Source organism: Sinohyriopsis cumingii, chromosome 15 (assembly GCF_028554795.1).
Source record: "Sinohyriopsis cumingii isolate HCF-2022 chromosome 15, ASM2855479v2, whole genome shotgun sequence".
In the NCBI taxonomy this organism is placed as follows: domain Eukaryota; kingdom Metazoa; phylum Mollusca; class Bivalvia; order Unionida; family Unionidae; genus Sinohyriopsis; species Sinohyriopsis cumingii.
In genome coordinates, this window is record NC_142975.1 from 150,383,326 (window position 1) to 150,411,325 (window position 28,000).

The 28,000-nt window shown below is 34.3% G+C and overlaps 2 protein-coding genes across 6 annotated transcripts in view; one reads left to right on the forward strand and one right to left on the reverse strand.

Annotated features, from left to right (window-relative positions):
• LOC149783060 (epimerase family protein SDR39U1-like) overlaps positions 1-10,348 on the forward strand; it is a 31,761-nt gene extending 21,413 nt beyond the window's left edge. The window contains exons 4-6 of the mRNA XM_089934663.1: positions 1,168-1,289; positions 3,746-3,898; positions 4,354-10,348. Coding sequence (XP_089790789.1) covers positions 1,168-1,289; positions 3,746-3,898; positions 4,354-4,787 — 709 coding nt within the window. The 3' untranslated portion in view covers positions 4,788-10,348. The remainder of the gene's footprint in view (positions 1-1,167; positions 1,290-3,745; positions 3,899-4,353) is intronic.
• Positions 10,349-17,655: 7,307 nt separating this feature from the next.
• The window catches only part of LOC149783061 (AP-1 complex subunit gamma-1-like), a 97,462-nt gene continuing 87,117 nt past the window's right edge, over positions 17,656-28,000 (reverse strand). For all 5 annotated transcript variants that reach the window (XM_089934659.1, XM_089934658.1, XM_089934660.1 and 2 more), the window contains one exon: positions 17,656-27,993. In XM_089934659.1, the coding sequence (XP_089790785.1) occupies positions 27,892-27,993 (102 nt within the window). In that variant the 3' untranslated portion in view covers positions 17,656-27,891. The remainder of the gene's footprint in view (positions 27,994-28,000) is intronic.

The following is a 28,000-nucleotide window of genomic DNA, read 5'->3' on the forward strand; positions in this document are numbered from 1 at the left end:
AAAGAGGTAACTTTAAGATGTGCTAATATTGATATCAAATAGGTAACTTTAACATGTGCTAATATTGATATACAAATAGGTAGCTTTAAGATAAATAGATAAATTTAAGATGTGCCAGTATTGATATACAAATAGGTAACTCTAAGATCTGCTAATATTGATATACAAATAGGTAACTCTAAGATGTGCTAATATTGATATACAAAGAGGTAACTCTAAGATGTGCTAATATTGATATACAAATAGTTAGCTTTAAGATGTGCTAATATTGATATATAAATAGATAACTTTAAAATGTGCCAATATTGATATACAAAGAGGCAACTTTAAGATGTGCTAATATTGATATACAAATAGGTAACTCTAAGATGTGCTAATATTGATATACAAATAGGTAACTCTAAGATGTGCTAATATTGATATACAAATAGTTAGCTTTAAGATGTGCTAATATTGATATATAAATAGATAACTTTAAAATGTGCTAATATTGATATACAAATAGGTAACTTTAAGATGTGCTAATATTCAAATATGCAGATAGATAAAATACTAATATTGATATTCAAATAGGTAACTCTAAGATGTGCTAATATTGATATATAAATAGATAACTTTAAAATGTGCTAATATTGATATACAAATAGGTAACTTTAAGATGTACTAATATTCAAATATGCAGATAGATAAAATACTAATATTGATATTCAAATAGGTAACTCTAAGATGTGCTAATATTGATATACAGATAGGTAGCTTTAAGATAAATAGATAAATTTAAGATGTGCTTATCTAATATTCAAGTGTTTATTATCCCATGAAGGATAACTACTCCATGCCCAGAAATACTGATGATTGGTATGGCATTGATAATGAATTTCCTGTAGCCTACCTAGAGGAACTTAAACAGTAAAAACCGATTACAGACAAATACAGATCATAGCAGCAATACCAAACTTTTTTTCATTCTTCCAGTTGATTTTGAATATTTAAAAGCATACTTTTATTTTTTGGTTAAAATAATGGCATGACTGTATTACATATGTAATTGCACAATAATGAAGGACACTTCAACATCAAAGAGCTGTACTTGTAACTAAATATCCAAAGTTTTCTTCTGTCCCTACTCTGATGATCATTAAAGTAACAATCTTTCCTTATTTGTAGATGGAATGATTCTTTCAAGGAACAGGTGAAGAGCAGTCGAGTGGAAACTAATAAACTTTTGGCTAAGGCAATATCTGAGGCAGAAAAGCCGCCAGAATCTTTCGTCACTATATCAGGTGTAGGTAAGTGTATGGTATACCTTACTTGCCATATTTATTGATATTGTAACACACCAAACTGGAAACTGTCTAGGTGTGTTATGTATTAGGTCTGCACTGTTAGATTTAAGTAAGAAGTACAACAAGATAAATCCGATTTGTAAGTGTAATGGCATATCAGGCCTGCAGTGTTGGCTTGAAGTCAGAAATAAAGTGAACAGTGTTTATCCAGATCTGCTGGTTCATTATATAACAGCTGATCAGGTCTGCATTGTTGGCTTGACTTTAGATGTAAAACAAGCAGTGTAGACCAGAAGTCCTGGTGCAGTATGTAATGGCTGATCAGTTCTGCATTGTTGGATTAAAGTAAGACTTAAACACAAACAATATAGACCAGATCTGTTGATGTGTTGTGTAATGAACTGTCTGCTTGAAGCAACAATTAAAACAGGGTAGAACAGTTGGTGTGTTGTGTAATAATTGATCAGGTTTGCACTGTTGGCTTGAGTTAAGAAATAAAACAGGGTAGACCAGGTCAGCTGGTGTCTTGTGTAATGATTGATCAGGTCTGCACTGTTAACTTTAATTAAGAAATAAAACAAGGTAGACCAGGTCAGCTGGTGTCTTGTGTAATGATTGATCAGGTCTGCACTGTTAACTTGAATGAAGAAATAAAACAGGGTAGACCAGATAAACTGGTGTCATGTGTACTGATGGATCACAACTGCACTGTTGGCTTGAGTTAAGAAATAAAACAGGGTAGACCAGGTCAGCTGGTGTCTTGTGTAATGATTGATCAGGTCTGCACTGTTGGCTTGAAGTAAGAAGTAAATTGAACAGTGTAGATTCCACTTTTGCAACCTTGATCTCCCAGCACACTTTGTGACAGCAGATCTGGGTCTACCATTTTTGTTGGACTGCTCTGGTGGCTATGTGGGTAGAGCATCCACCTCAGATGCAGGAGGTCATGGGTTTGAACCCCAGCTGAGTCATACCAAAGACTTATAAAAAATTGTACTAACAGCTGCCTTGCTAGGCGCTCAGAATTAAGAGGTTAGTGTATGGACAGGTCAGTCTGGTGACAGGGTGGGACATAATGCTACATGTCTGCGGCATGATGCCTCAGTGCTAGACATCACTATTAACTGCCACACTGCAGACATCATAGCGATATGGCTGAAAAATTGTTAAAGCTATGTTTAAAATCCTTATGTTACACACACACACACACACACCTCTTTTGTTGTTTGGTGCACAGGTACATGATGTTAATTATCATGTTCAGCTGATTCTTCCTTAGAGATTTGCAAATAAGAAGACACATTATTTTGTATGAAAAATTATTAATTAAAAAATAAGGTCCATTTGTATGGATTGATGCACTATAGAAGAAGAGGGCACAAAATATTAAACAATATGGTATTATATTATAAAAGGTTAAATTTCTGTTGCACCTTAGTTATGTTTGACCATGCCACCAAACTTACCCAAACCACTGTTATTTTATTCAGTCATTCACAGTGTGGCAATATTCGGGTTTCAGAATTAATTTTGCTTTCATTATAGTATTCAAGTATGCTAAGTTGGAGTCACTATAATTGTTGAGCCCCAAATTATTTTAGTTTGTTCCATCTTGGTGGAAGCTCTGTATAGTGATCACGGATAGTTGGATGCCCATACATGTGTCCATCCACAACCTAGATTAATCTCAATATTAACATTTTGTATGCTGTCCATTTCCCGATTACAGCTGGCTGCAGAGTCATGTAAATTTGCATATGGATACATCTTCATCTGTACAACATTAATTGGCCAGAATATGGAGGTGGACTTGATATGCAGGTGGTCACAAGCTTGTTTTCTGTTTTATTTGTGCATTCACAGGAAACAGTTCTGAACTTTTGGGTGTTTGCACAGCTGTTTCATTTTCTATTCTTCATCCTTTCAGTATTGTTTTTCTTCCATTTCTTTCAGGAATGTTACAAGAAGATAATGGTACATGTCAGTTTGTTGGAGACTGAATTAATCATCTGAATTAAAGAATTGTCATCAATCAACACAAAAATCTCTGAAAATTTCTAACTATATACTGTATGATTGTTATTCCTACATGATCTGTTTCAAAATGAAAAAATTACGTATGAATTACAGGTACAAACAAAATGAAGCTTTATTAATTAAAAAAAATACATAAACTTGTTCCATACTCACTAGGCTGGTGCAGTTAATGATCAGTACATTTGATATTACAAAATTGCATGGGTCAGATCAGCTGACAGTATTTCCCTTTACCCTCATTTGTGCTTCAGAGACCCCCACATTTTTAATTTGACCCCCAGTTTTGATACCAAAGTTTGTTTTTAAGTCAGTCTGACCCCCAGTTTTGACACCAAGGTGATTTTTGACTCTCAGTCTTGCACCCCTAGTGGATACACTGAGTTACATCCTCAGCTTGATCTGTTAAAATTTTCATTTTGCAGCATATTATAAGCCCAGTGAAACAGATGAGTACACGGAGGACAGTCCAGGAGGTGGCTATGACTGGCTGTCAACACTTACAACTGAGTGGGAAGCTGCAGCTACTCTGAGACTCCCTGACTCCGTGAATGTGAGGAGGGTTACTGTACGCTCAGGTATCAATAGCACACTGAGCCCTTGATTGTCTTACTTTCACCCATACCTGATAAATTCAGAATAAAAAAGTTGTAAATTGGTTGAAAAATGCTGGAGATTAGACAAAAATGGGAGAGCATTGTCCCAATATGGCATCTGTTTCTTCCTTTAATTTAAATACTTATTTGTTTACTTACAAAAATACATGTATAACAAATAAGAATTAATGAGTTTTACAAATGAAAGGAAGTAAAAGACTACTTTTAATCTTCAGGTTTTGTGCCACTGAGCATTTTGTTGATGCCTAATTTGTATGCCTTTGAAAAACTACAGTAGTGGACTGGGAAGAAAGTTATTCTTCATTGAATATTTATTGGTGACTTTACTGGAATTATAAATCAATTTTTCAATAATGATTGTATTAAAATGTGCTAATCAGCTAGCTGTAATCTCCATCTCACTTACCTATCTTCAGGTGTGGTACTAGGGCAAGATGGCGGCATGATTCAGCAGATTTTTCTTCCATTCTTCCTTGGATGTGGTGGGCGCATGGGTACTGGAAAGCAGTGGTTTCCATGGATACATATTGATGACATAGCAGGCATTCTAGCGTATGCAGTAAAGAACAAGAGTGTATCTGGCATTTTAAATGGAGTAGCCCCTGAGGCAGCAACAAATGCGCAGTTTGCAAGTGCATTTGCAGGTGCGATGTGGAGACCTGCCATATTTCCTATGCCAAGCTTTGTGTTTAATACATTTTTTGGCAATGAAAGGGGCAAGATCATTCTTGAAGGACAGAAAGTAATACCTAAAAGAACTTTAGAATGCGGCTATAAATATAAATACCCAGACTTAAAATCAGCATGTCATGACTTGTCCAGTATTATCAGGTGGTTTGGACTAAAATAAAAAAATTCATATACAGTGTGACCCTGCTATAGCATGCTCCCTTATAACACAAATTCGAATATAACATGGTTGTGGCATGACTCCTGAAATGTCATATACATATACTTTTCTCACACAGGAAAAAAATTTAAATCTTAAAATTATGAAAATTAGCATAAAGTTTGTTATCATTTTTGGGGAAGAGACCATGTTTGAATTCTAATATAAGACAATTGTGGCATGGCTCCTGCAATTTCATATACATGTATTTTTCTCATAATAAAAAAAAAGTTTTTTTTCCTTCTTAAAAATACGAAAAATAATGTGTACAAAGTTTATTCAGGGATCACGCTGGGCTTCTCCAGTGTCGCAAATTGTGATTTATATTCCTTACTGGTGACAAAATATACCATATGGTGATTTGTTTCACATCATTATTGACTGTTTAAGCTTGTATATACAGCCTTAGGTTTGGAGTGAATAAATTTAGAGGCATCGTGAAATGAAGCCACAAACTTGATATACAATACACTGGAATTTATCTACTGTTAGATAAACAAATTCCTTGTTCATATTGACTAATCATTTTAACAGTGCATTGTTATATCATAATCACCTTATTCTGACATTTGGCCCAAGTACTGTATGTGAAATCTCTGCATTTTTTTAAAACATTTCTGGTAGCGGAGATCAACTTGATGAGGGACTATCTAGTAATGGATCTTTTGGATGAAATAGTGTCTGATTTTTGGCCGCTTGCTAGTAATTAATATATTTATTTTGACTAACCTCTCTGCGTTGATGATAAGTAAAATATCTCTTCTTTTTTACTCATAGAAATCAATCCTTCAAAACACTCATATTTTCTGTACTAATCACTGTCAGATCAGAACAGGACACCTTTGTATTCATCGCCTGTTGTCCTTTTGTTTTTTTAAAATTCTGATGCATGCATGGAGGGCAGCATCACTCGGCCACAAGAAATGTTACACACACACACACACACCGAGATCTACATGGTCTACTTATGCTCCTTTTGCAACTTTTGAAGATAGGAAAAGTAACTGCTACAATTGACCATATGATGGCAATTCTTTTTGTTTTTAAAACGTACCCAGAAAAATTGCTTTGCTGAAACTTCAGAGGAAACTGATCACCTTTGAAGTACCAATCGTTTCTGTATAAAATACTAAGCAAATGAATAAAAATTGAAGTTTCAGTGTTCTACAATTATTTGATGTTACCACCACAATAAAAAAACAGACATCTCTTTGGTCCTCTAAAGCTGTCCTTTAGCGGTAATTTCAGTAACACATGCACCATTCATCTAAGAAATCAGACTACAACCTTCAATAAAAGCTAATAACCTTTCATCAGAGGAAGTTGGTACCAAAATTGTTGCATTTTCCAAAGTGACTGGAACTAATTTATTTTGCTATGAAAGTTTAATTTTTGCACAAAAAACAAGTATGCTTAAGATCACTATCAGTGGTGGCATAAAACGCAAATTAAATTTCCACTCATTTCAAACTATAGATATATGACCATCAAGTTAACTGAAGATGGCGTATCTTGCAAAGATATTTGTTAAACATTTTAATTTGTTCCAGTTGTCTTTTCCCTATCAATTGCCCCATCCCCTCTGTAGCCTTGGCAAGATGATACTTTCACCAGCTGACCAAAATCTAGGCCAATTTATGTACATGTTGTAGCATGTAAACAGCTATAGCCATGTGCTGCATGCGACAACTTTAGTGAATTGTTGTGACATTCGGATATAGATCAAATTGAGTAATGCCTTTTTTTAATAAATAAGTGTTATTTGTATTTTGAAACAGTATGTGAGCCATTCACGAAGTTTATAACGTGATCTGTGCTCAGATTCATTGATTTATTATGCATAAGTACATTACTTTATGAATTATGGATTGTACTACAGAAATTTAAGTTGTCAATATACAAGTGTTTATCAGACTAGTTTGTTTTCATTTTATCAAAATCACCTATTTTTGTGTCTGCTTTTATTACCCACCCCTACATATTTTAGGTAAATGCATCATTTTCTTCAACAAACTGACTTGGTTGGTTATCGCATGGTTTGGTCTATAACATGGTCGGGTTCTGTGGACCCAGACTACCATGTTATAGCGTGGTCACACTGTACATAATGGTATTGAATCTATGCATCAGGACATGCACAGCTTTTGCATGCTTTGGAGAGAAGTGTAAGAATGTTATTGAGTTTGAATTATAAAATAATTGGTGTAAAATCATGTCAGACCTTTGCCTTTACTTTCAAAATGAGATTAGAGAGGGCAGTAAATATTTTGTATGGTTAATACCTTAATTTATTGTGTCTGCTTTTCAGTCTGCCCTTCACACATTTGTTTCTTCTCTATACATGTAGCTTTAAGACCATTTTTTTAGATAAAGGAATGAAACTTAGTATACCTATATGTGGAGTTTGGTAGGGTTGGGGTGGGGTGCTCCCAATATATTATTTAAATTACTATGGAAGTCCCACCCGGGCTTGATTTTGTAGGAAGTGAAATTAGTGATAGAGAGAGGTAAAGCTCCGATTCTCAAGTCAGCAATGCCAACAGTTAAGTTATTGAGAACACAAAGGTGAAATTCAAAGGAATAACAATTGAATACAGTTCAATATTCAAATGACAATAATTTCCCAATCACTCTTCTTCCTCTTGACCAAGTGATAGCCTATTGCATCCAGTGATTTATAGTGTGAGATCGCTTTTCCACCTGTCCTTGTTTTCTACTCATCTGTATCTCTCCTATCCCGCCAATTCCTTCTTTCCTTCTGACTTCCCTCCTAACTCTTTCTCCTTGACTGCTCCTTCTCCAATTTCTCCTCCTTGACTCTTTTTCCTCCTCTTCCTTGACTCTGCTTTCCGACTAGCCATTGATTCACAATCGACTTCTCCACTGGTCTCTAGTCTGTCTCTCTCCTAGACACTTGGGACTAAACCACACTGGAAGTCTGTCCCCTAAAAGCTTCCTGTGAAAACACAAGGACGTTAGCATATTTCCTTAGCCATCTCGTCTCACACTAAACCAACAATCAATCATCAGATAAAGGATATTAAATTTTTCGGTCACACATTCGTGCTTATCGAAATACCCATATGCTCTTGTATGGTAAACGTTGTAATAAAGCATGGTATCAACTACTTATCATACAGACATCAATAAATTGCATCACATCTGTGTATATAATCTTAATCTCATTATACTGAACAATAATAGCACAGCAATCAGATGCATCTTAGTACATTACACTCTTACAAGTGTACACAAATATTCAAATATCCATATTAACTAACTTTACACACTGCAACCATTTTTCAAACTTACAATTCAACAGTTGCAAAATCTATAATATCACATGAATAAATGCACTAGTTTATTACGAATTAACCAAACAGCGAATTACAATATTCTAACTACGAGCTAGTAATCTACATAATTCTTTACATAATCATATCTCATTTCTCAAATACACATGTAAATTAAACACTACAAAGGTAATTCTACGTACTAACGATTCTAGTAATGAAGTATACATACTGCACACAATTACAATTACAATGCCATAATATTCTACAACAATCGAGCAAATAACTCACTGACCTTTACGAAGCTTCATCTTTCATTAGAATTTCCTAAGTTTTCCCACCAATTCACGAGTGGCTTCCTGGAATTATTGCTACAACTTCTCAGCACGATGTTTCACAATGACTGGGGTTTCTAGTCTAAAGTACTCAGTTCTTCAACTTAGCAGACAATGCTCCGGCCGTCTGTTAGCGTGGTGAGATTTACGACACCAATAAGGGTCCTTTGTACTTGAACATAGCTTTCAATGTCCACGTGATTTCTGACACCCAATAAGCTGGGCTCTCATAACAAATACGAACAGGACCACTATAGCTGTGGGGTCTAACTTATATACATGGCTTCTAACCAATTCCTTTGTTTTTGACTTACGTAATCGCAGGCAGGCAACATGTCAACTATACATCATCATTTGATGGTATGATGCATTTTGCATTAGGGGTCCTATCTCTAATGTCAGAGTTACAGCTCAGTAATTTTAGTTTTTTTTATCACTCTTTCCCTTCTGCTGTATAACTAAAAACCATTTGAGATTGAAGGATGAGATAAAGGCCATTGCTCAACATTTTAGGTTTTCATCACATTTCCTGTTTGTTTGTGTAACTTCAAAGCTGTGGCAAAGTTCTTATGTTGAAGGTCAAGGTCATGACTCATTATTTTGCATTTTCATCAGTCTTTTCTTATAAAGTCTTTTGAGATTAAGGGATGAAACTTCATATACTTAAGAGTTTAATGTTGTTTTTTCAGAGTTTGTCATGGTATAAACTGTCAGTTGCCAAATCACACCATATAATGCCCGAAGGCATAATATAAGCTGTGAGTTGGCAATTGACAGTTTATACCACGAAAAACTCAGAAAAAACAATGTTAAGCTCTTAAAATTGCAATTATTTATAATTTTATTTATATTTTATTTTTATTTTTTTTAATGATACCTCCTGTCATTGTAGAGAATGTTTAAGCATATGAATTCTTATTGAGGCATCTGCTATGTGGCTATTTATAGAACAGGATTCTCCATCTGCAGCATAACAACTACATCAGTATCAAACAATAATTCTACCTATGGTAAGCAATCTAAAGTTTTAAACATTCCACAGCATGGTCTTAGTCTTTTATCTAAGTTGTAATATGTGATCCGAGTAGAGGCTCAATGTTCAAAGTAAAGGATGTGTTGTTTTGTTTGACATACGAATGACTCGTGGATTTGATCCTATCATGAGTTCATTGTGACTTGGTCAAATCATTATTGTCCAGACACGTGAGTAACCAATTTTCACATCTTAAAATCTGTTTTCTTGTTGATTAACAATTTAGGCTACCTACATGGGGCTACTTACAAATGAAATTAATACTATCGGTAAATGGTTATAGTGATGGGGGTCCAATAGTCAAACAGTGCAAGACATCAACACTGACAGTTATGATGGGGGTGTAGCGGATCTCCCACCCACCCCACATTGTAACTAGCAAGGTCAGTGTCTTACACTGTAGGACTGTGAATCCAATTGTTAGTGTTAATCTTTGAACCCTCCCTCCTCCCAACCCCTATATCCATTTACCTAAAGTTTTAAATTAGTTGTAATGAGCTGCAGTGAAAGTGTTGTAGCCCCAGTGTTCTCTGCAGATTTTCAGTTTCCCAGCTTTTTTTTTTCAAATTTAGTCAATGAAAGAATTATTTACATTCAGAAAAACATCAGAGATGTTTATTTGATTCTGTCAAATCAATTTATTCAATTTTCTAAATAAAATATAAACCACATTTTTATTTTGTTTTAAAGATATGCAGCATGTATGCCTTCCAGTTCAGTGTTTACATCAGCTACTTTGCATGTGTCTCCATTTAAAGAAGCTAGTATAAAGTAGTTCTCTGTACAGTTTATACAGAAATAAATGCAATTGGGTCTGATCACATATGTTCTGACCAGTGGAAATAAAGTGGCTAAACAGTAGTTTTTCAAGTTGTATTTTACATCACATGACGTACTTCATACCTTTAAAGGATCCCACAAAGCAATTATCACACCTTACTGTATGTTATGTATATTACTATGTTCCCAGTCTAGACTGTAAGAGCTAATTATAAACCAGCCTATCACATTTTAACACTATGAAAGATTGGGGAGACTCAATGATTTTATGATTGTTTCTTTGTTTGGTTTGTCTCAGGTAGTGATAGGTTATGGGGTACTCAGATGGGGTTTTGTATATAACTAGTAGAAATGAGAAAAAATAAATTCATGGAATGATAATCAATAGGATTGAGAACAAAGACATCCCAACAATTATTTGATACTTTTTCATCATTTTCTTATGTTCCAATTTGATGACATTACATATTAACAAGAAAATTACAGGAATTGATGCCTTCTGCTTTTTAGCACACCTGATGCTAGAGCAGAAGAGATAATGCAGTTCCATTGTTTCCATTGTATATTAGCACAATTTGTTATTGCTACTCCGTGCTGGGAGAATTGCCACAGAATCTTTACATACAGATTCATGACAAGATCTAATTGGTCCTAAATGAAAATAGTATCCCTTAGTGACAGTCTCAAACAGGAGGTGGGTTTCCATAAGAGTTTCTGTGACTATTCAGCCATCTCAGTGCATTGGTAGATTTGATTCCTTGAAGTTGTCTTTATTTGCACCTCTTTCCAGTCATCTAGATCAACATGTTACGATCTGAACCGAGATAAAACAAGGTAAGACAGGCAATGGCATAGGGCACTAGTTACTTTGGTGAGCACTGAACCATATGGTATGATTTGTATGAATGCTAGATTATCTTGCTGTTGGATCATCTGTTACTTTAATGAGGTGAGCAGCAACTGGAGCCCAGAGATGGCACTCCATAAAACCTTCTGGAAAAGAAGGCAATAGGATAGACCAACTGTGTGGGAAAATGGATCTGGTAACATAAGACAATTCTTTAATAGTCACCTACTTCATCAAATGAGGGAGGCAGCTAGATCACCCAACCTGATCTGGAACTTTTTACAGTTATTTTTATGATACATGATAACAGTCCTATCTGACACATTCACAGCAGACTCTTTGTTTTAGGCAATTATCTGTCAAAAAGGGCCACACTCTGTACACTGGGTAGTCTCATCACCTCTGATCTTTCAGCTGATTTGATAGATCTCTTCACCACAAGGTGGAATCCCAAGCTGCCCACCTTTGTCTCTTCCATCCCCAATTAAACATCCTGTTACATGGATGCTCTTGCAGTCATTTGGGGGGGGGGGGAGTTGGGACTACACATTCCTGCCAACTGTTCTAGTCCCAAGATTTACAGACAAAATCACAGATCAGACTTGCAAAGTAGTTCTGGTAGCCATCATCAGATGGGACAATTAATGAGTAAACAATCTACTTGACTTGCATTACTCAAGTGTAAGCAAGGGACAGCTCAATTATTATTCATTAGATTTGAAACTATCTCGAGTAAAACAATAGCAATTAAACACGACAAAAAAAATATCAAAATACTTATTCAAGTGTTTCTGAATGTTTTTGTCATTCTTTTTATCTTGCCTCTGCCGAAACCCAATTTTTAATCAAAGATCATATTTTGTCGCTTTATTACATACAATGCCTCAAAAAACATCCCGCATTTGGCTTAACTCTACAGATTACAGCCATAAATTAGTGAATATAGTACAGGGGTTATCCAAGTTTTTCCCTTCCACACACCCTGTGGGGTCTGCATGTTATGCAATTTGATTTTTGATTTTTTACTCGTATTACTACATTTTAGTAACATTTTAAATGACTCATTTCCCATTTCAGACAATGTACCAAGTTTGAAATGGTAGACAAATCTAATGTTCTTTATATAGTTGTATTTTACATTTCAGCTAAAAAAATTGAAATTTAAAGACGATATAAAAACAAATTAGACAATGTCATGATAATAAAATCAGCATGTTCAAGTTAGTAACTTGACTAATTTATGAAGAGCAGCAAAGTTGTTGTGTTTACAAAAATCTTAAACTGCCATAGATATAATTTTAGAATATGAACTTCTGTAGCATGTTATATCAATGTCAGTGATATTAAAAATGTGATAAACATTGTTAATTAGAATTTGTGAACTTACATAGCATGAAATAAAAATGATACTGTTACTTACTGTAAAGCTACTATATAAATAACTGCTAATACATATGGTGCTGCAGCTTAAAAAAATCCATCCTACACAATGTCATAAAATAAACAGTACATGTTGCCATCAGTAGGCAAGAAAAAGTTTCTTCTCTGTCATGAGTCATAACTAGCTGCATCCTTCTCAGTGTCGGAATTCTCAAAAGTCGAAAAACTTTCATCATACTGTCCATCTTGAAAAACATCCATAACCTTGGTTAGACAAGCATCATTGACAGTTGAGGCCTGTGATGCTGTGTCTGATATGCTGTTGGATTCAGAGCTAGACCAGTCAGCTTCGGAAAGAATTTCAAATTTACAGAATTGATTGCATGGCTTTGGTCCTGCATTTAACAAAGAGAGCATGTGGCATCATCATGGAATGGTTGAGATGTTTCAAGGTGAGGAAACTAATTTTGAATTGACCCAGTTTTGTTGAAATGGCTCGGCTGTGTTATATCCTTTTATCCAGTGGAGTACATGGATTGAACTTTAGACATTTCATGTTTCTGTCAAATTTGGTTACATTCTCTTGAAAGCATTTTTTTTACTGTCATTTACGTTTTTGTAATTTTTTAGCTCATTTGGTCATAGACCAGAAGCAATTATGGGATGGCCTGTTCATCAGCTGTCTTCAATATCTATCAATTTGGTAGCACTGGTTTGTCATTAACCTACTTAAGAGGATACACAAACACATTCAAAAGTATATTTGGTCAGAAATGAAAATGGTGCCAATCTGACATCCAATATGGTAGCCATCTTGAAAATCTTATGATATCTAGTTGGTCCCAAATGAAAATGGTTCGCTTGGGCATCCAGTATTGCCAACATGATGGCCCTTTTTTTATCACTACTCCCCCTGATTGGATTTTCACTACAAGACTAATTACAATGTAGAGTTAGTTGGTACTAAATGAAGATGGTGCTGATCTGAAATCCAATGTCCCACCAAGGCAGACATCTTGAAAATCTTGTCTTTGATTCTCATTTGGATTTATGACATTTATATTTTAATTGTTTAAATTCAGTGGCTAGCTTGTGTTATAGTAAAAGTAGAATACATTTAAAATTTCATTAATAAATCAAGGCTGATTGCTAAGGTCAAGTCAACAACTATTTAATTCACGTGATCCTAGGAATGCATTTTTTCTAAAGAGAGATCATGCATGCTCGTGTTGATTGGCTCAATAACTTTAGGTCAGAATGTGACGGTTTAAGTTTTTCACAATGTAATGATTTAAATATTCGAGACTCTTTTTAGTGGTTCAGATTTTGTAGATTAGATGCATTTGTGGTGGCTATATAAAGAAATACACATGGTTTTAATCAAGTTATACTAAGCTTTTGTAAGAGTCCTGAAAGGAGTAAGATTTATTTATAATTTGTTCATTGAAATTGCAGAAAGAAAACTTTTATTTTAAAACAGACAGTACCTGTTGGATAATGTGAAATTATTCAAGAATATTTAAATAATTCTGTCAGATTTTGTGAAACATTCAAGGACCTTTGTGATATTCCACTTTCATGGAATATACCCTGAAGTGAAAAGTTTTGGATTTAGAACTGTGATTTCTGAATGGTGAATTCATGCAGGATAATTCATGTCAAACTTGGTCAATTTCTGTTGTCGCCATTTTTGATAAGCTGTAACTGACCAACTCTGAATGGAACATGCACAATGTACAAATAAATGTGCTTATATTGTTATGTACAGTTAATCTGCATTGTTTGTTAGTTATTTTTATTTCATTATATGCTGTAAGTAATGTAACATTGTATCTAGCAGCTGACCATGTCCAAAATCAGTGACAATTTTGTAAACAATTTTTTTTTTCAGAGTGAGGATCATTATCTTAAGTTGAGCCAAGGACTTTGTATTTTTTTCATAGCTAGACTATGTGATGTTTGTCATATGCTTTATTGTGATATTAGTGATGGACTTTCTAATTAAAACTAGGATCTTTCTAGAACAATGTACTATTGACCCTTATCTGGGGTCTCTTTTTACATCTTAGTTTAGAATATAAATCTTGTTTTATTTGAAAATTAGTCATTTGTACTTTAAGACCTTAGCAGAATCAATTTTGTTATTGTTGTGTCCAGTAATTCATTCAGGCTCAAATTTTATTTATTTAAATTATTCACTGGAAATACAACATGCTCTTCAAAAATAACATTCTTGGATTATGTTATTGTGATCCAACAAGTGACTGTTGGTACATCACCACTACACAGGCAACCACAGGCACATCAACACTTCCAGCACTAGATGTAATTTCAGTTTCCACTAAAGCTGATTCAGAACTATAATGACTAGAACTTACATCTGTAATTCTAGGATTATTTGGGATTTAATGAGATTTAATTTGCAATACCATAAGTTCTTTTTTATTTAAATTTTTACTTTTCATTCTAGGGAAATAAACTGCTTGGCCGTACAGCCAGGTGAAAAACTGCCTGGCAAGTGTGCCCTTCCATAAGCATTCATGGTCCAGGCAAGCTTATTTCATTTTGGCTTGAATAGTTGCATATGCTTTCTTTGTGTATATATCATGTCACTGTTAGTATCAGTACTTTTAGAACGGTATCAACAAAATCATATCTTGGTGCCTTTATCGGAGTAGGTACTGTAAGTAGGTACTGATAAAAAGATGCCTCTCTCTCTTCCTTAAATATGTATTTCATTTTTATCCAGGACAACCTCCGACACATGAAAAACTTTTCCTTATGATAATAGATCCAAAAATTTTATACATTTTTAATTTTATGATAGAGCAAGAGAGAGTAAAATAACTATACAGCATCTGAGGCACAAGTTCAACATGTATCAGTTTTATTACTTCACCGACTCGAGGATATTTTTCATACGATAGTAAACAATCACTATTTAATTTTTTATATCAAATGGTTTTCCAGAACAGATAGAATGAAAGTAAATAACAGACAGACTAATACAAAGTGCACACTTTTATGCCTACCCATGATTTTACCATCAACAACATTACTGTGGTGTAACCAATTAGAACTCAACATTATCTCATTTTTGTATAAATATGGGGTAAATACTATTCATCTCTCAAGTTTCACTATATTCAGTGGTTAACATAATCAGGAAATGACTTTAGATTTCATTTTTGAAAATTTAATGCAATATTACCGTATTTATTTAACTCAAATTTTTAAATTAAATGACTTGAAAATTTAGGACGGTCCATTATGAATATCCAGATATACTCCATAACAATTTCTCTTTATGGCATTTAGTTTATACGCTGAAAGCTTTGTACTTCAAATAAACAAAGTCATATGGCATTGAATTGAAAGCTGATTTGGTAACATTTGTTGTCTTGTAAGCATGTAAACATAGAACTAAACCTTGAACAGATATTCATCACTTTATATTTATATCAATGTTAGATTGAAGAACTGGAAAATATGCAAAATATCAGGGGTGAAAATTGTCCCCCCAAAAATGGTTAACATGTGCATCAATATAGAATCCATACATAACAGGACTTTATATGACACGTGTACACACACAGGAGAAAGAAAAAAACAGAAATAGTGCAAGAGGAACAGTCACAAATCACTAAAGGAACAATTTAATAAAACTTGTTTACATAAAATATAAAGCCCAAAATAATAACAGCCTTTCAAAGTTCAAACTGCTGATATACCTGGTGATTTACAAACCAGCACATTATCTTAACATCACTCAACTTCCAATGAGAAGCTGGCAGTAAAGTTAGTGTGTGTGATCTGGATTTTTAACGTAGCTTTAACAATTTTTTAGTCGTATTGCTACGATGTCTGCAGTGTGGCAGTTTATTGTGACGTCTAGCACTGGGGCATCATGCCGCAGACATGTAGCATGATGTCCCACCCAGACACATTATCCTGACGCCAGGCCGACCAGTCCTAACACTAACCTCTTAATGCTGAGCACCAAGCGAGGCAGCGGAAAGTACTATTTTTACAAGTCTTTGGTATGACTGAGCCAGGGATCAAATCCACGACCTACCACATCCGAGGCAGACAGCAGTAAAGTTAGGATATATATAGAGAGAGAGAGAGAGCGCAAGTTGATCAGACAAACACGTTTACTGTCGATGCATGTTTGGAATACTAACGTTTTAAATACACCTTTTCCAACTTCACAGTAGCAGTACATGATATTTTGCTACACCTTGCTGAAAACTGGTTAAACTTACGGAAAAAAATAAACTGCCTTACTGAGACATTAGGGTTTGCATGTCTGATATTAAATTCTGATGCTGCTTAATAGAGTTCAAGATTGTGAATTTTCATACAGGAGCAATAGTCTACAAATTAAAACAATAAATGATATTAAAATGATCTAGGTAGGTAAGAGATGCATAATAATTATCATTTCTAACATCATTCCTTATCATCCCAGTTAGAACAATAATACAATAAGCTGCTTTTGGTTCTTGTTTATCCATTTCCTTCATGCACCTCCTCTATATTTAGCTACCATCTTTCCAATATTCAGATTTGCACTAAACAGTTTGTCTTCATTTTGCTTTTCGTCGAGGAGCACAAACAAAAACACAAGAAATTGACATGTTTAATGGTTTCTAAGAAATTGTCCATTAAAAAATAAAATTGTTCTTGGATGCTCTGGTATTGTTTTCAAGGTTTCTAAAGAAACAGAACATTTTCAAAATCTGCTTTAATCCAACTTTGTCCTTTATATTTTTATGACATTCATAAATAATGCAACCCATGAACATACTGGGGGAAAAACTTTTCTGTAACAGTTTATTAATGCTGAATGTCTCTGAATTGTATCTAATGCATGGATTCATTTTAGCAGAATGTCCAGTTTAAGTAAGTAAATAGTTTACATCGTTATAGTGATAATATGCATTATGCATTAATGTATGATGATGGACTTAATCTTTCTCTTTTTTCACATGTACAATGTTCTAGTGAAAGATTGTGATGTCATATCTAAATTTTCGAAGATCAATTGCAAGTGTTATTTTTTGCCATGGTTTACTCGGATCAACAACTTTACTGAAAATTTTAGATTTTTGGGCCAGAACAACCTTATAGTACCTACATCTTTAAAATCAATGCAAAATATTGACAAAACAATTTTATTCATGAGACAAAATTATCAATAAACATGGTTTTCATTTGCATGCAACCAGCACATTCTGTACATCACAATGAACAGGAACATTAGGATGGTTTGCACAATAAAAAAATTACCCCACCCACAAATGCTGATCGATATTTGTTCTAAGACATGTTGCATTTTATCTATAACACAATGGTTGTGGACAAATAAAAACCAGTCCATTCATAATTTTTCATCATATATGAATTAATGTTATTTTACAGCGTTTTAAATTTAAAGTCCCAGATAAATGTACAGTTTCAGTGTCAGAAGAATTAACATGGGACTGGTTAATTAGCTGAGCAATATTTAGGTTGATTGGACAACATGCCTTGTGCTAAGTTGAAAAACAATTTCAGCATCAATTGATGTTGATGAGCTAGATTTTTCAGTTGAATCAAATAATGATGAACAGATAATCTGGATAACTAAATTAAAGCCAAAATAATCCTCTTAAGTTTTTTTCCTACAATGAATGAGTTTCTTCATGATTATATACACAAATTTGTTCCCAGTATCTTTGTTCCGTTATTTTAGGATCACACAAAATCAAGAAAGTGCAGTGCATTGAGAAGTAATAACAACTGCAAGAAGAACAAAGAAAACCAAAAGACCAAAATAAGGGTTCAGTACTGTTTTATACATGCATGCTATAAAAAAAACCCAAAAGTAATATTAAGTTGACTTGTTTATTACAGCTAAACAATTGCCTTTTTGAAAATTTTAGATGGAAATCATATGGAGTTCATGCCTCCAAACCAATACTCTAACAAATTTACTTAATAAAGGCATTCCCAAATTTGCAAATGGTATTTAAAATATTTATGGCAATATAAGGGTTTTTACGTTTTAAAAAGAACATTTTATGGAGAAAAAAAATGCTGGTTAAGTCAACTTTATTTTGAAATGTCTGGTGGGCAAGTGAGAAGAAATTAAACTTTTCCAGCCCTGAGCATCTGAGATTACCTAATGATGGTGTTTTTCCACAATAAATTAGTTCATACTGTTTGAGTAATAAACAAGACAGCAATCAAACTGGTTACTATTTTCTACTTGCCGTGTAAAAACAACCAAGATTAGTGCTAAAATAACTGGTTTTTATTAATTATCTATAGGAGGTTTAAGAGCAGGAATTGGTTGCCATTTTTACAGTGTCATTCTTCCTGGTCTTGTTACATAGCTTCTGCAAGAACAACCAACAAGTTTTCAAGAATTCAAGAACCAGCCTGTGACAGCAAAACTAAAGTCAACTGCCAATAAAAAAAAAACACGAGACTCGAAAACAAATTCAGCTTTTGTCCCATTAAACTTCACATCTACATGTTATTACCTGGCAAACAGAAAATAAAGCCAGTTTTATGAACGTCTTGTTTATTACTTGTACATTACAATATGCACATGTAAAAATGCTGCTACTGACTAATCTGAACATTAATTAATAATCAGTAATTAATATTTAAAAGCAAATTTTGGCTCACAATGGAGATGTGTGCTTTTTAAGGCATGTGCGAGTATTATATGGAATACTGTAAATAATAACAACACAAGCAGCTTCCAGGCAGCATTCTGGTGAACTACCCAAACAAATATACATGTAAAACATATAGCATTTACTTGAGCATACATTATACACTACCATCTTAGTAAAAGTTCAGATTTGGTAGTAATGAATTCAAGAGTGAAGATGTGTTAACCATAAATTTATTGTCTGGGAAAAGAGCCTGATAAGTGTTCAGAATTATCTTTATCAAATCATTACAGTTCATTCAAGATCTGTTATGTGATGAATTATGCTGTCCTTATGTATCAGGCATTTCATTAACATCCTTCTTTTAATACATAATAAAATGAATTGACATAATTACATATACCATTGGTTCAAGATTATTTACAGCATTAATCAATCACATTGATTCATTTATATATATTACAGATATATGCTACAGCTTAAAATATTCACATGCATGTAAATAAATCATACACACACACACACAGACAGATCCATGAGTGATTTAACCACAATGACTTCTGAATCAAACAAAAAGCTCAATATAACTTTAACTTGTTGGTATCATTGGTTCACGATAAAGACTGACAACTTCACAAAATTAACAAGAGGCCAAACTGGACCTGATTCTGCTCACTTGGTTAGTTGCATCATTTGTAAACTTTGACCCACATATGCCAGAATACTTTATGTAAAATTCTGTTGAGCTGTTTTTGGAAATTGCTGAAAGAGTTTTTCTTGGTTTTAGTACAAATGAATATTTTGTGGCAGACTGGCATCATCTGAACAAATTTAACAGATCTTCATACCAGGATGCTTTTTTATCAAAATTTATCAAATGCTGTTGAACAATGAATCAAAGTTGTTTCAACTTTTTTTTTCTATTTTTAGTAATGGTGGCCATATTTGATGGCGGAACAGCATCATTTGAACAAACATCAAAGAGTTTTATGCCAAGATGCTTGCAATCATTTTTGGTTCAATTCTGTTGAAAGGTTTCTGATAAAGATGTAAATAGCAGATATGAACAGACACACATGATGCACAATGAAGGACCATACCATAAACTTCATGTGGCCATACAGCTTGGTGAGCTATAAACAGAAGCATAGTTGAATGAACTTGATAGGGTGTACTATGTCAGGGTAAATCAATTAAATGGACTGGTTGTAACATTCTGTGATAAACAAGATTTATAAATATAACAAATTTCATGTATTTATATGATGTTACAGATCTAATGACACATCGTTATCCTGGATATTCAGTGCCACACATCATTATCCTGGATATTCAGTGCCAAATAAATCTGAAAAGTGTCCCAGAAATGGGGAAATAAAACAAGAGTTCCTTGAAGGGACTAACGCTCCACTGGGCAAAAAGAATTTCTAGGAATTCAAGATAAAACCATTTCTTCTTTTAAATTGTGGAGTGTTAAAACCTTTGATATTCATCAGTGATAACAAAATGTTTAAAGTAGCAGCTGTCGTGGACATATTAGTCAGATTGTTACCATTTTCATTTTGGACCAAGTAGATATCATTAAATGTCTTCTGATCAAAACCTCATGTCATAATCAGGGGGAGCAGTGACGACAAGATTTTCACAACAGCCATCATAGAAGTGACAATGATGTGCAAATGGCACTATTTTCATTAAGATAAGCTAGGTATGTTAAGAGATCTACTGATGAAAACACCATGTTGATATAACCATCCACTTGGGAGCAGTGATAGCAATATTTTTAAGACAGCCACCATGTTGGTCATACTGAGGGTTAGGACAAAGCAGATGCCACAAGAACTCTTGTGATGAAACCCCCCATCTTAAAATTAATTTACCCTCAAAAAGGTGTAGCTAACATGACATATGATGGATGTCAGATGAGCACCATTTTAAGATCAAAACATTACAAGAAAGTCTTTTAGTGAAAAGCCCATGACAATACAACCACTACTTCAGAAGTAGTGACAAGATTTTTGTGCCAACCATTGTGGCACCCATTTTAGAGCATATATCAGCCATCATTTAGGATCAAGAAGACATTGTAAGAAGCCTTAAAACCCCAAATTAGTATGACTTTCTGTTCAGGATGATTAGCCAAAAAAAGATTATCTAGATGGCTGCTGTTGTGGCAATATTGATGTTAGATTGGTACCATTTATATTTAGAACCAAGACAATAAATCTTTTGGTTAAAACCTCAAACTGATACACCTATCCATTCAGAAATAGTAGTGCTAAGATTTTCAAGATGGCCTGTGTGCAGTGGCCATACTAGATGTCAGACCAACACCATGTTCATTTAAACCATTTTGGACATTACAAGAAATCCTTTGGTGAAAACCCTAAATCAGTACAACTATGTTCATGATGAACTGCCACAAGATTTTGAAAATGGCTGCTGCAGAGGCCATACTGGACTTAAGATCAGCACCATTTTTACTTAGAAGCAACCAGAAAAACCTTTTAGTGAAAACCCCCATGTTAATATGACCATTGATGTAGTAGGGATATTTTCAATCAGGACCCCTCATAAGCACCAGTTTCCTTTAGGATCAACCAACTAGACATCCCAAGAAGTCTTTTAGTGAAATCTCTATGTTGATATGACCATCCATTCAGAAGTAGTGGTAAGATTTTCAAAATGATTACCGTTGTGACCATACGGATAGCACAGACATCATTTTCATTTAGAACCAACTAGTATTTTAGTGAAAGTACATCTGTTGAGATGACCATCCTTTCAAGAGGAGTCGAAATAACCAGATTTTCAAGATGGCCAATGTAGTGGCAATATTTGGATTTGCAATCAGCACCATTTTCATTTAGGACCAACTAGATCCTGGGATGAATGTGTTTGTAAAGTTTCAAGGCAATCCACAAAGTAGTTTAGGAGGAGTAGCGATAACAAGCTTTGTGCCAACAGTCAGATGGATGACATGCTGACCATCCCATAAGCTCTTTTGGTCTATGACCAGTAGATCTAACAAAAATAAAGCCTAAAATGGGTAAAATCTTTAAATGCAATGTCCCATTTTAGTTATAAACCAAACACTTTTAAAAAGTTAAAGACCTCTTCAGTTGGAACATCATCATATGAAACAAATGCCAGGGCAAAAAGGTTGCCTCCATTAGTGGATTCTTGCATCTTGCTTGACAGTGCATTGGGCTTATTCTACATCCATTAACTGTCTGGAGATGTATCATATACACTAAGAACATCATCTACACTGAGAAAGAACATGACATGCACTGACACAGAACATCATATACACTGAGAAAGAAAGTGTATACATGCTGGTATGTGTTGGTCATGCCATATTAACTTGTAAGGTTTCTCATGGGAAATTGATCCACATGATCATGAAAAATTCTCCAAACAATGTAGTGACAGCATTACTACACAACATACTAAAAGCTCTTGAATTTGTTTTTAAAGCACAATGCATAAAACTACAAGACTCACTTATACTAGCAACTTGCAAGAGATGCAAGATTTCATAACCTTATTTCTGGCATTCATGTGCACCGTAAATTTAAATTACCGTCCATCATTTTGGGTGATAATGATACTCCAGGGTACAGGTCATTCTGACAACTTCTGAAGAAAGAAAAATGCTGACTAATGTTTGTAACACTGAATAAATATGCATGTGAACATCATTGCATTTATGCATATCACTTTATGACCCTCAGTTGCAGACCTATTTTAAACAAGCCAGTTTGTGTCAGTTGCAGCAAAAAGATAATCTGGATCTATGAATATTTCTGATGGGAAGTGACTTGAGCACATTTCTTAATAAAAAAGTTTAATAAATGGAAAAAAATTTATTTATTTATTCATTGCACTAGAATGAATGGCATGGCAGGTTGCCCTCATTGGTAATTTGCTGGAACCGTTATTACAATTTTATAAAAGGAGACATTTGTGTGGTTGTGCCTGTTTAATTGGTTATCTGTTCCAAAAAATAACATCAAAAGATCTACAATGTTTAACAAATGAGATAGTGCACATTTATTTATATGGCAGTTAAAGGACATTTTGCAAAAGCTCACAGACAAAACCTCAAGATGTTAAACACACATGACCAATGCTGTTGTTTTAATCAAGTGGCAAGTAAAGAGGCCTTTCTTCAGCCTAGGTGTAAAACAAAGTGCATCCACACAGTATTGCCTATTTCCTGTACTTCGATTTAAAAAAATAATCCCAAACATATAAATTAAATTTAGATCCCCCCCTTATCTGATGCAAAGCCACAACTTGGATTGGTGGGAAAATGTATGTATTGGTTGCTTTCAGCACCTATACATGGATGTGTTGGGGGGCAAAAACAGAATATCTGGAGACAATTACAGTACAGAACAGTAAATGTTACGAATTGCCTCCCTTTAAAAGTTGGTCTGGATCTAACATAAAACAAATCTATTACATCTAATGACTCAAAAAAAGGAAGAAAAAAAAGCTACTTTCATGGTGAACCACAAATCTTTTTATGATATCCATCTCCATCCCATTAAATGTGACCCAGAAATTTTAATGTAATATCTATTACACATATTGTGTGTTCTCATATGAATGCATGACCTCTCCCTATGGATACCAGAGCAGAGACCAAAAGGTAACAGCCACCTCACATATGGTCCCCACATGGACATCCTATTTACTGAGTTTAATGAACTTCCTTCCTGTGAGTTTAAAAGATGTTGTTACAGATAAATAGGTTGAAAAATAGAGGGTGTCATAATATCCCATTACTAAAGTGTGGATTTAAAAAAAATGTACGCTAAAAATCCCCTGTTACCAACTACAGCAATAAATATGTACTAAATCCATACTATTACAAACCACATCATAAAAAAATTGCCATCTTTACAAACTCTAACATGTAACTGAAACAAAATTTTCAGTGCCAAATGATAACAGTCATACAGTGTATCCAAAACTGATGTGCAGTGTATCAGTTCATAGGCCTTCCACCATGTGAAATTAAAGAGCTGAGCAAAATGCAACATGATTTTTTTCAGCATGAACCAATTTCGTAGAAGGCAAAATATTTTAATGTTTAGACAAAACCACATTAAATTCAGGATTTCTAACATGATTTCCAATTGAAGTTCTAAATTTGGTTGTAACCATCTATCCATACAGATCTGCAGCAAAGTAAGCCTTCTCTCTGAACTTGAATGCACCTCCACTAACAAGTAATATTAGTTCAAGCTCAATATTTTTCTGGTTTTATTTTTTCTCCTGCTGCATGAGTTAGATGGCTTTTTTTTGCAACAGCAAATCCATTTTACCCATTAGATTAAAAATAAGTTCACACACAATATATAGTAATATTACATTCAAGTGGTTTAGTTTAGTTTACTGCCTGTAATCATTTTACAAAATCTGAAGAGGCCCTGGGTGGCCAAGTGGTCCAAGTGCTTGCCTTTACCGATCACTAACATCTCACCTGTCTGTGTGGGTCCAAGTCGTGAGCTTGTCCAGTGTAGGTATGTAAGAATGTTTGCCAACAGCTTCCTGTGGGTTGGTGGTTCTTACCAGGGTTTTTCCAGGTGCTTTTTCCACCAGTTATAATGTCTGCCATGTATAGCTTACTGTGTGCTGATAAATGGCATTTAACCCATACAACAACAAAACAAATCTGTAAACACGTAACCAAACACTAATTTGATTCAGGGACTACTAGTTCCAATTAAATTATATATTTCCACAGCTTTGCTTAAGAGGATAGTTTTAAAGTTGGATTTTTCTTTTCTTTTCTTTTCTTAAAGTATCATATACTCATATCTAATATGGCAAAACTTGGGAAAAATTATTTAAATTATGAGAAATGTTTAGAGTGCAAATTACAGAACAGTGACAAGATTACACATTGGGTTTATTCACCGACAATGATGACAAAACATCTTTAAAATAAAGCATTTACCTTTAAGCAACATATTTGTTTACAGAGCCTTTGATAAGTAACATTTTATTTTAAAGAAACACTATTTCCAGTTTGTTAGCCACTTCATAGTTTTTAGCCATTGTAGATTCTACAAAAATATCCTATGCACATGTCCAGGCAGTATGTCCGGATCCAATATTTTATCGCGTACATCTACATCACAGCAAGAAACAATATCATGACAATTCAAGGGATGTTTTAATATATATGCATTAAAGAGGTGAATTACAAACAAAATCCAGTCAAAATACGAGTTAAAAGATGTACAACAAATGACACGATTGCAAGCGGATCAAGACCCTACCCAGTATAATAGTGTAAGCTCTTCAGTAGGCTTAATTCATAGATTGGGGGTGGCGGGAGGGTTAAGTTTCTAAACATTTTGATGCAAGTGAACCATTTTGGTTGTTATAAACTGTGTACACGTTTAACAATTCTGGTAAGTTGCAGAAGCCTTAGTATGGAGCTGCAAAATAAGAACCGACAGCAAACTCATTTTAATCCCTAAAGTTAGCATTAGATTTTAAATAATCTTTTTAATAATCTTGAGTTTACAGAGCTACTTTGTTACCATCTGCATAACAAAAGTAGAATATTATGCATTACAGAAAATGGGTCTTCTTTCTGTGCACACAATTTTAATGTATACTTATCAAAATTATTTGTCATAAAAATGAGCAATTTTCAACATACAAGTTTTCTTGATTTTTTGTAAAAGTACTTTTCTGTTGGAGTTTAGTAAAATGGTCTTGTTGAAAAATAACTTCTAGCTGAGTAAATCTACTGAATAAATGTTCGAAAGCATTAAAGCATGACAGTGTCTATATCATATCAATGAATTTCTGTACTTAACTATGTATTTATTTAAGGCCGACTTAGTTACAAATCTTACAAATTTTTAAACATTTGGCATCAATGGGTTTCTATATATGCAATATACAGTATACCCCAAGTTGACAGATTGTAATACCATCCAAAGTTATGCACAAACTGTAACATACAGATCTCAAAGACATTTCTTGCATCTGTCTTGTAGCCATCACTACCATTTGTCTACATATCTACAAAAAGTAAAGTTCTATTTTGCTTACACTCTGGTGCATAGAAGCATAACAGTAAAACTCACTGTATGTGATCAACTCAAAAGATGAATTATTGAGCTATTACACCAGACAATGAACCTGGCCACAATATCATTTGTGGATCAGAAAGTATAGTCTGATTAATTCCAATGTATCATCAGTAATTAATAAAAGGCAACTATGAGATGTCACCAGAATAGGTTTTTTTTTAAAAACAAAAAATGTTGTTACATGTTTATTTGAGCATTATGTAGAAGGACAATGATCACTATATCTTGAGATAGATAGTAGGTACGACATGTCGCATATGGATGAAATCCAACAAAGCTTTATATGGGACCCAGGTGGAGAGTGGTCTAAGATCCTCACGTTTACAGATCACTGACATCGACCTCTATCCAATGGGTTCAAGAATCGCGTTTGGCAAATGTGGGTATGTGAGAAAGCTTGCCAGCAGCTTCTCATTGATCGATGGTTCTTCATGGGTTTTTCCTGCACCAAATATACTGGCCACCATCTGCTGATAAATAGTGTTAAACCTACAAACCTTATAAAAATTATGGTGTGGAAACCAATTAGAATAACTTCGGTAAATAATGCTGTTGAACATTGTAAATCAAATTCATTCAAAGTCCCATAAATCTGATGCCACATACCAAATTTGGTCGCCTTCAAGAACAACAACAAAAACTGATTATCTTGCAGAAAGCATTGTCAGGAGGTTAAGCAAGAAGGGGATCAAACTATTCTGACTGGGATTAAACCCATAAAAGAACTCAGGTCTATAAAACAATATTCATACCAAATTACATCATAAATTGAACAACTCTTGCACTTGCTGTTTAAAAGCAATGTGAAGATTTGAAGTTGATTGCCAAGGGGTATAACTTTATACAAAATGTTGACAAAAAAAGGCCAAGAGACAAAACATACACCATCAGAAGATCAATGGTTCCTAAAAATTCTATATTAATGGGAAAAAGGGCAATAACTTGATCAAAACCGGACCTGAAAACGAGTAAAACTTTAACAAGCAATTCTACATGTAAGATGCAATTCATCTACCAAATCGAATTTAAGTATTGTATGGGTTGCAGAGCTATGCTGGCTATGAAAAGTATGAATGGACAGACAGACAGATGGAAAAGGGGATTAATATAGAGCTTCTACACCATGATGTGGGGGGAAAGAACAATATTTTTTGTTAACAATGCTAGTTTCCCACTTTGACAAACAGTGAAAGTCAACATGCTAAAAATGGCCTTTGGCACTCTTCCATAGCTGAGAGTATATGATACAGTCCTTCAGGGGCACCACCATCACATGACGACTTCCAATTACATGTATTAGATATTTCCACTTTGATTGATTAATGCATTCTTTGAACAGAATTGCACTTATTGTCACCACTTTTATGTGACCACTTGTATGTGAGATGATTATAAAGTTAATCAGTTTGATCCTCTGCAAATATCATACATAAAAATCTGCTATTACAAAAATCTCTTGCAGATAAATATTCTGTTCATGGACATAGGGTCTTCAATGTCCGCTCCTAGACCGTCAATCTTTAAGACGAATACATGGATCTTTGTATCCATTCTGACTTTCGATTGTATTTATTAGGAGATCTGACATAAGTTCACGGAATGCTATTGCCACAGTTCTGGTGGAAAGGAATTTACTTCTCCCATCTCAGTCAGTGAGGTACCATTATGTTTGTAGGTCAGTCGAATCCGCATTCGAATAGATTGCTGGAAG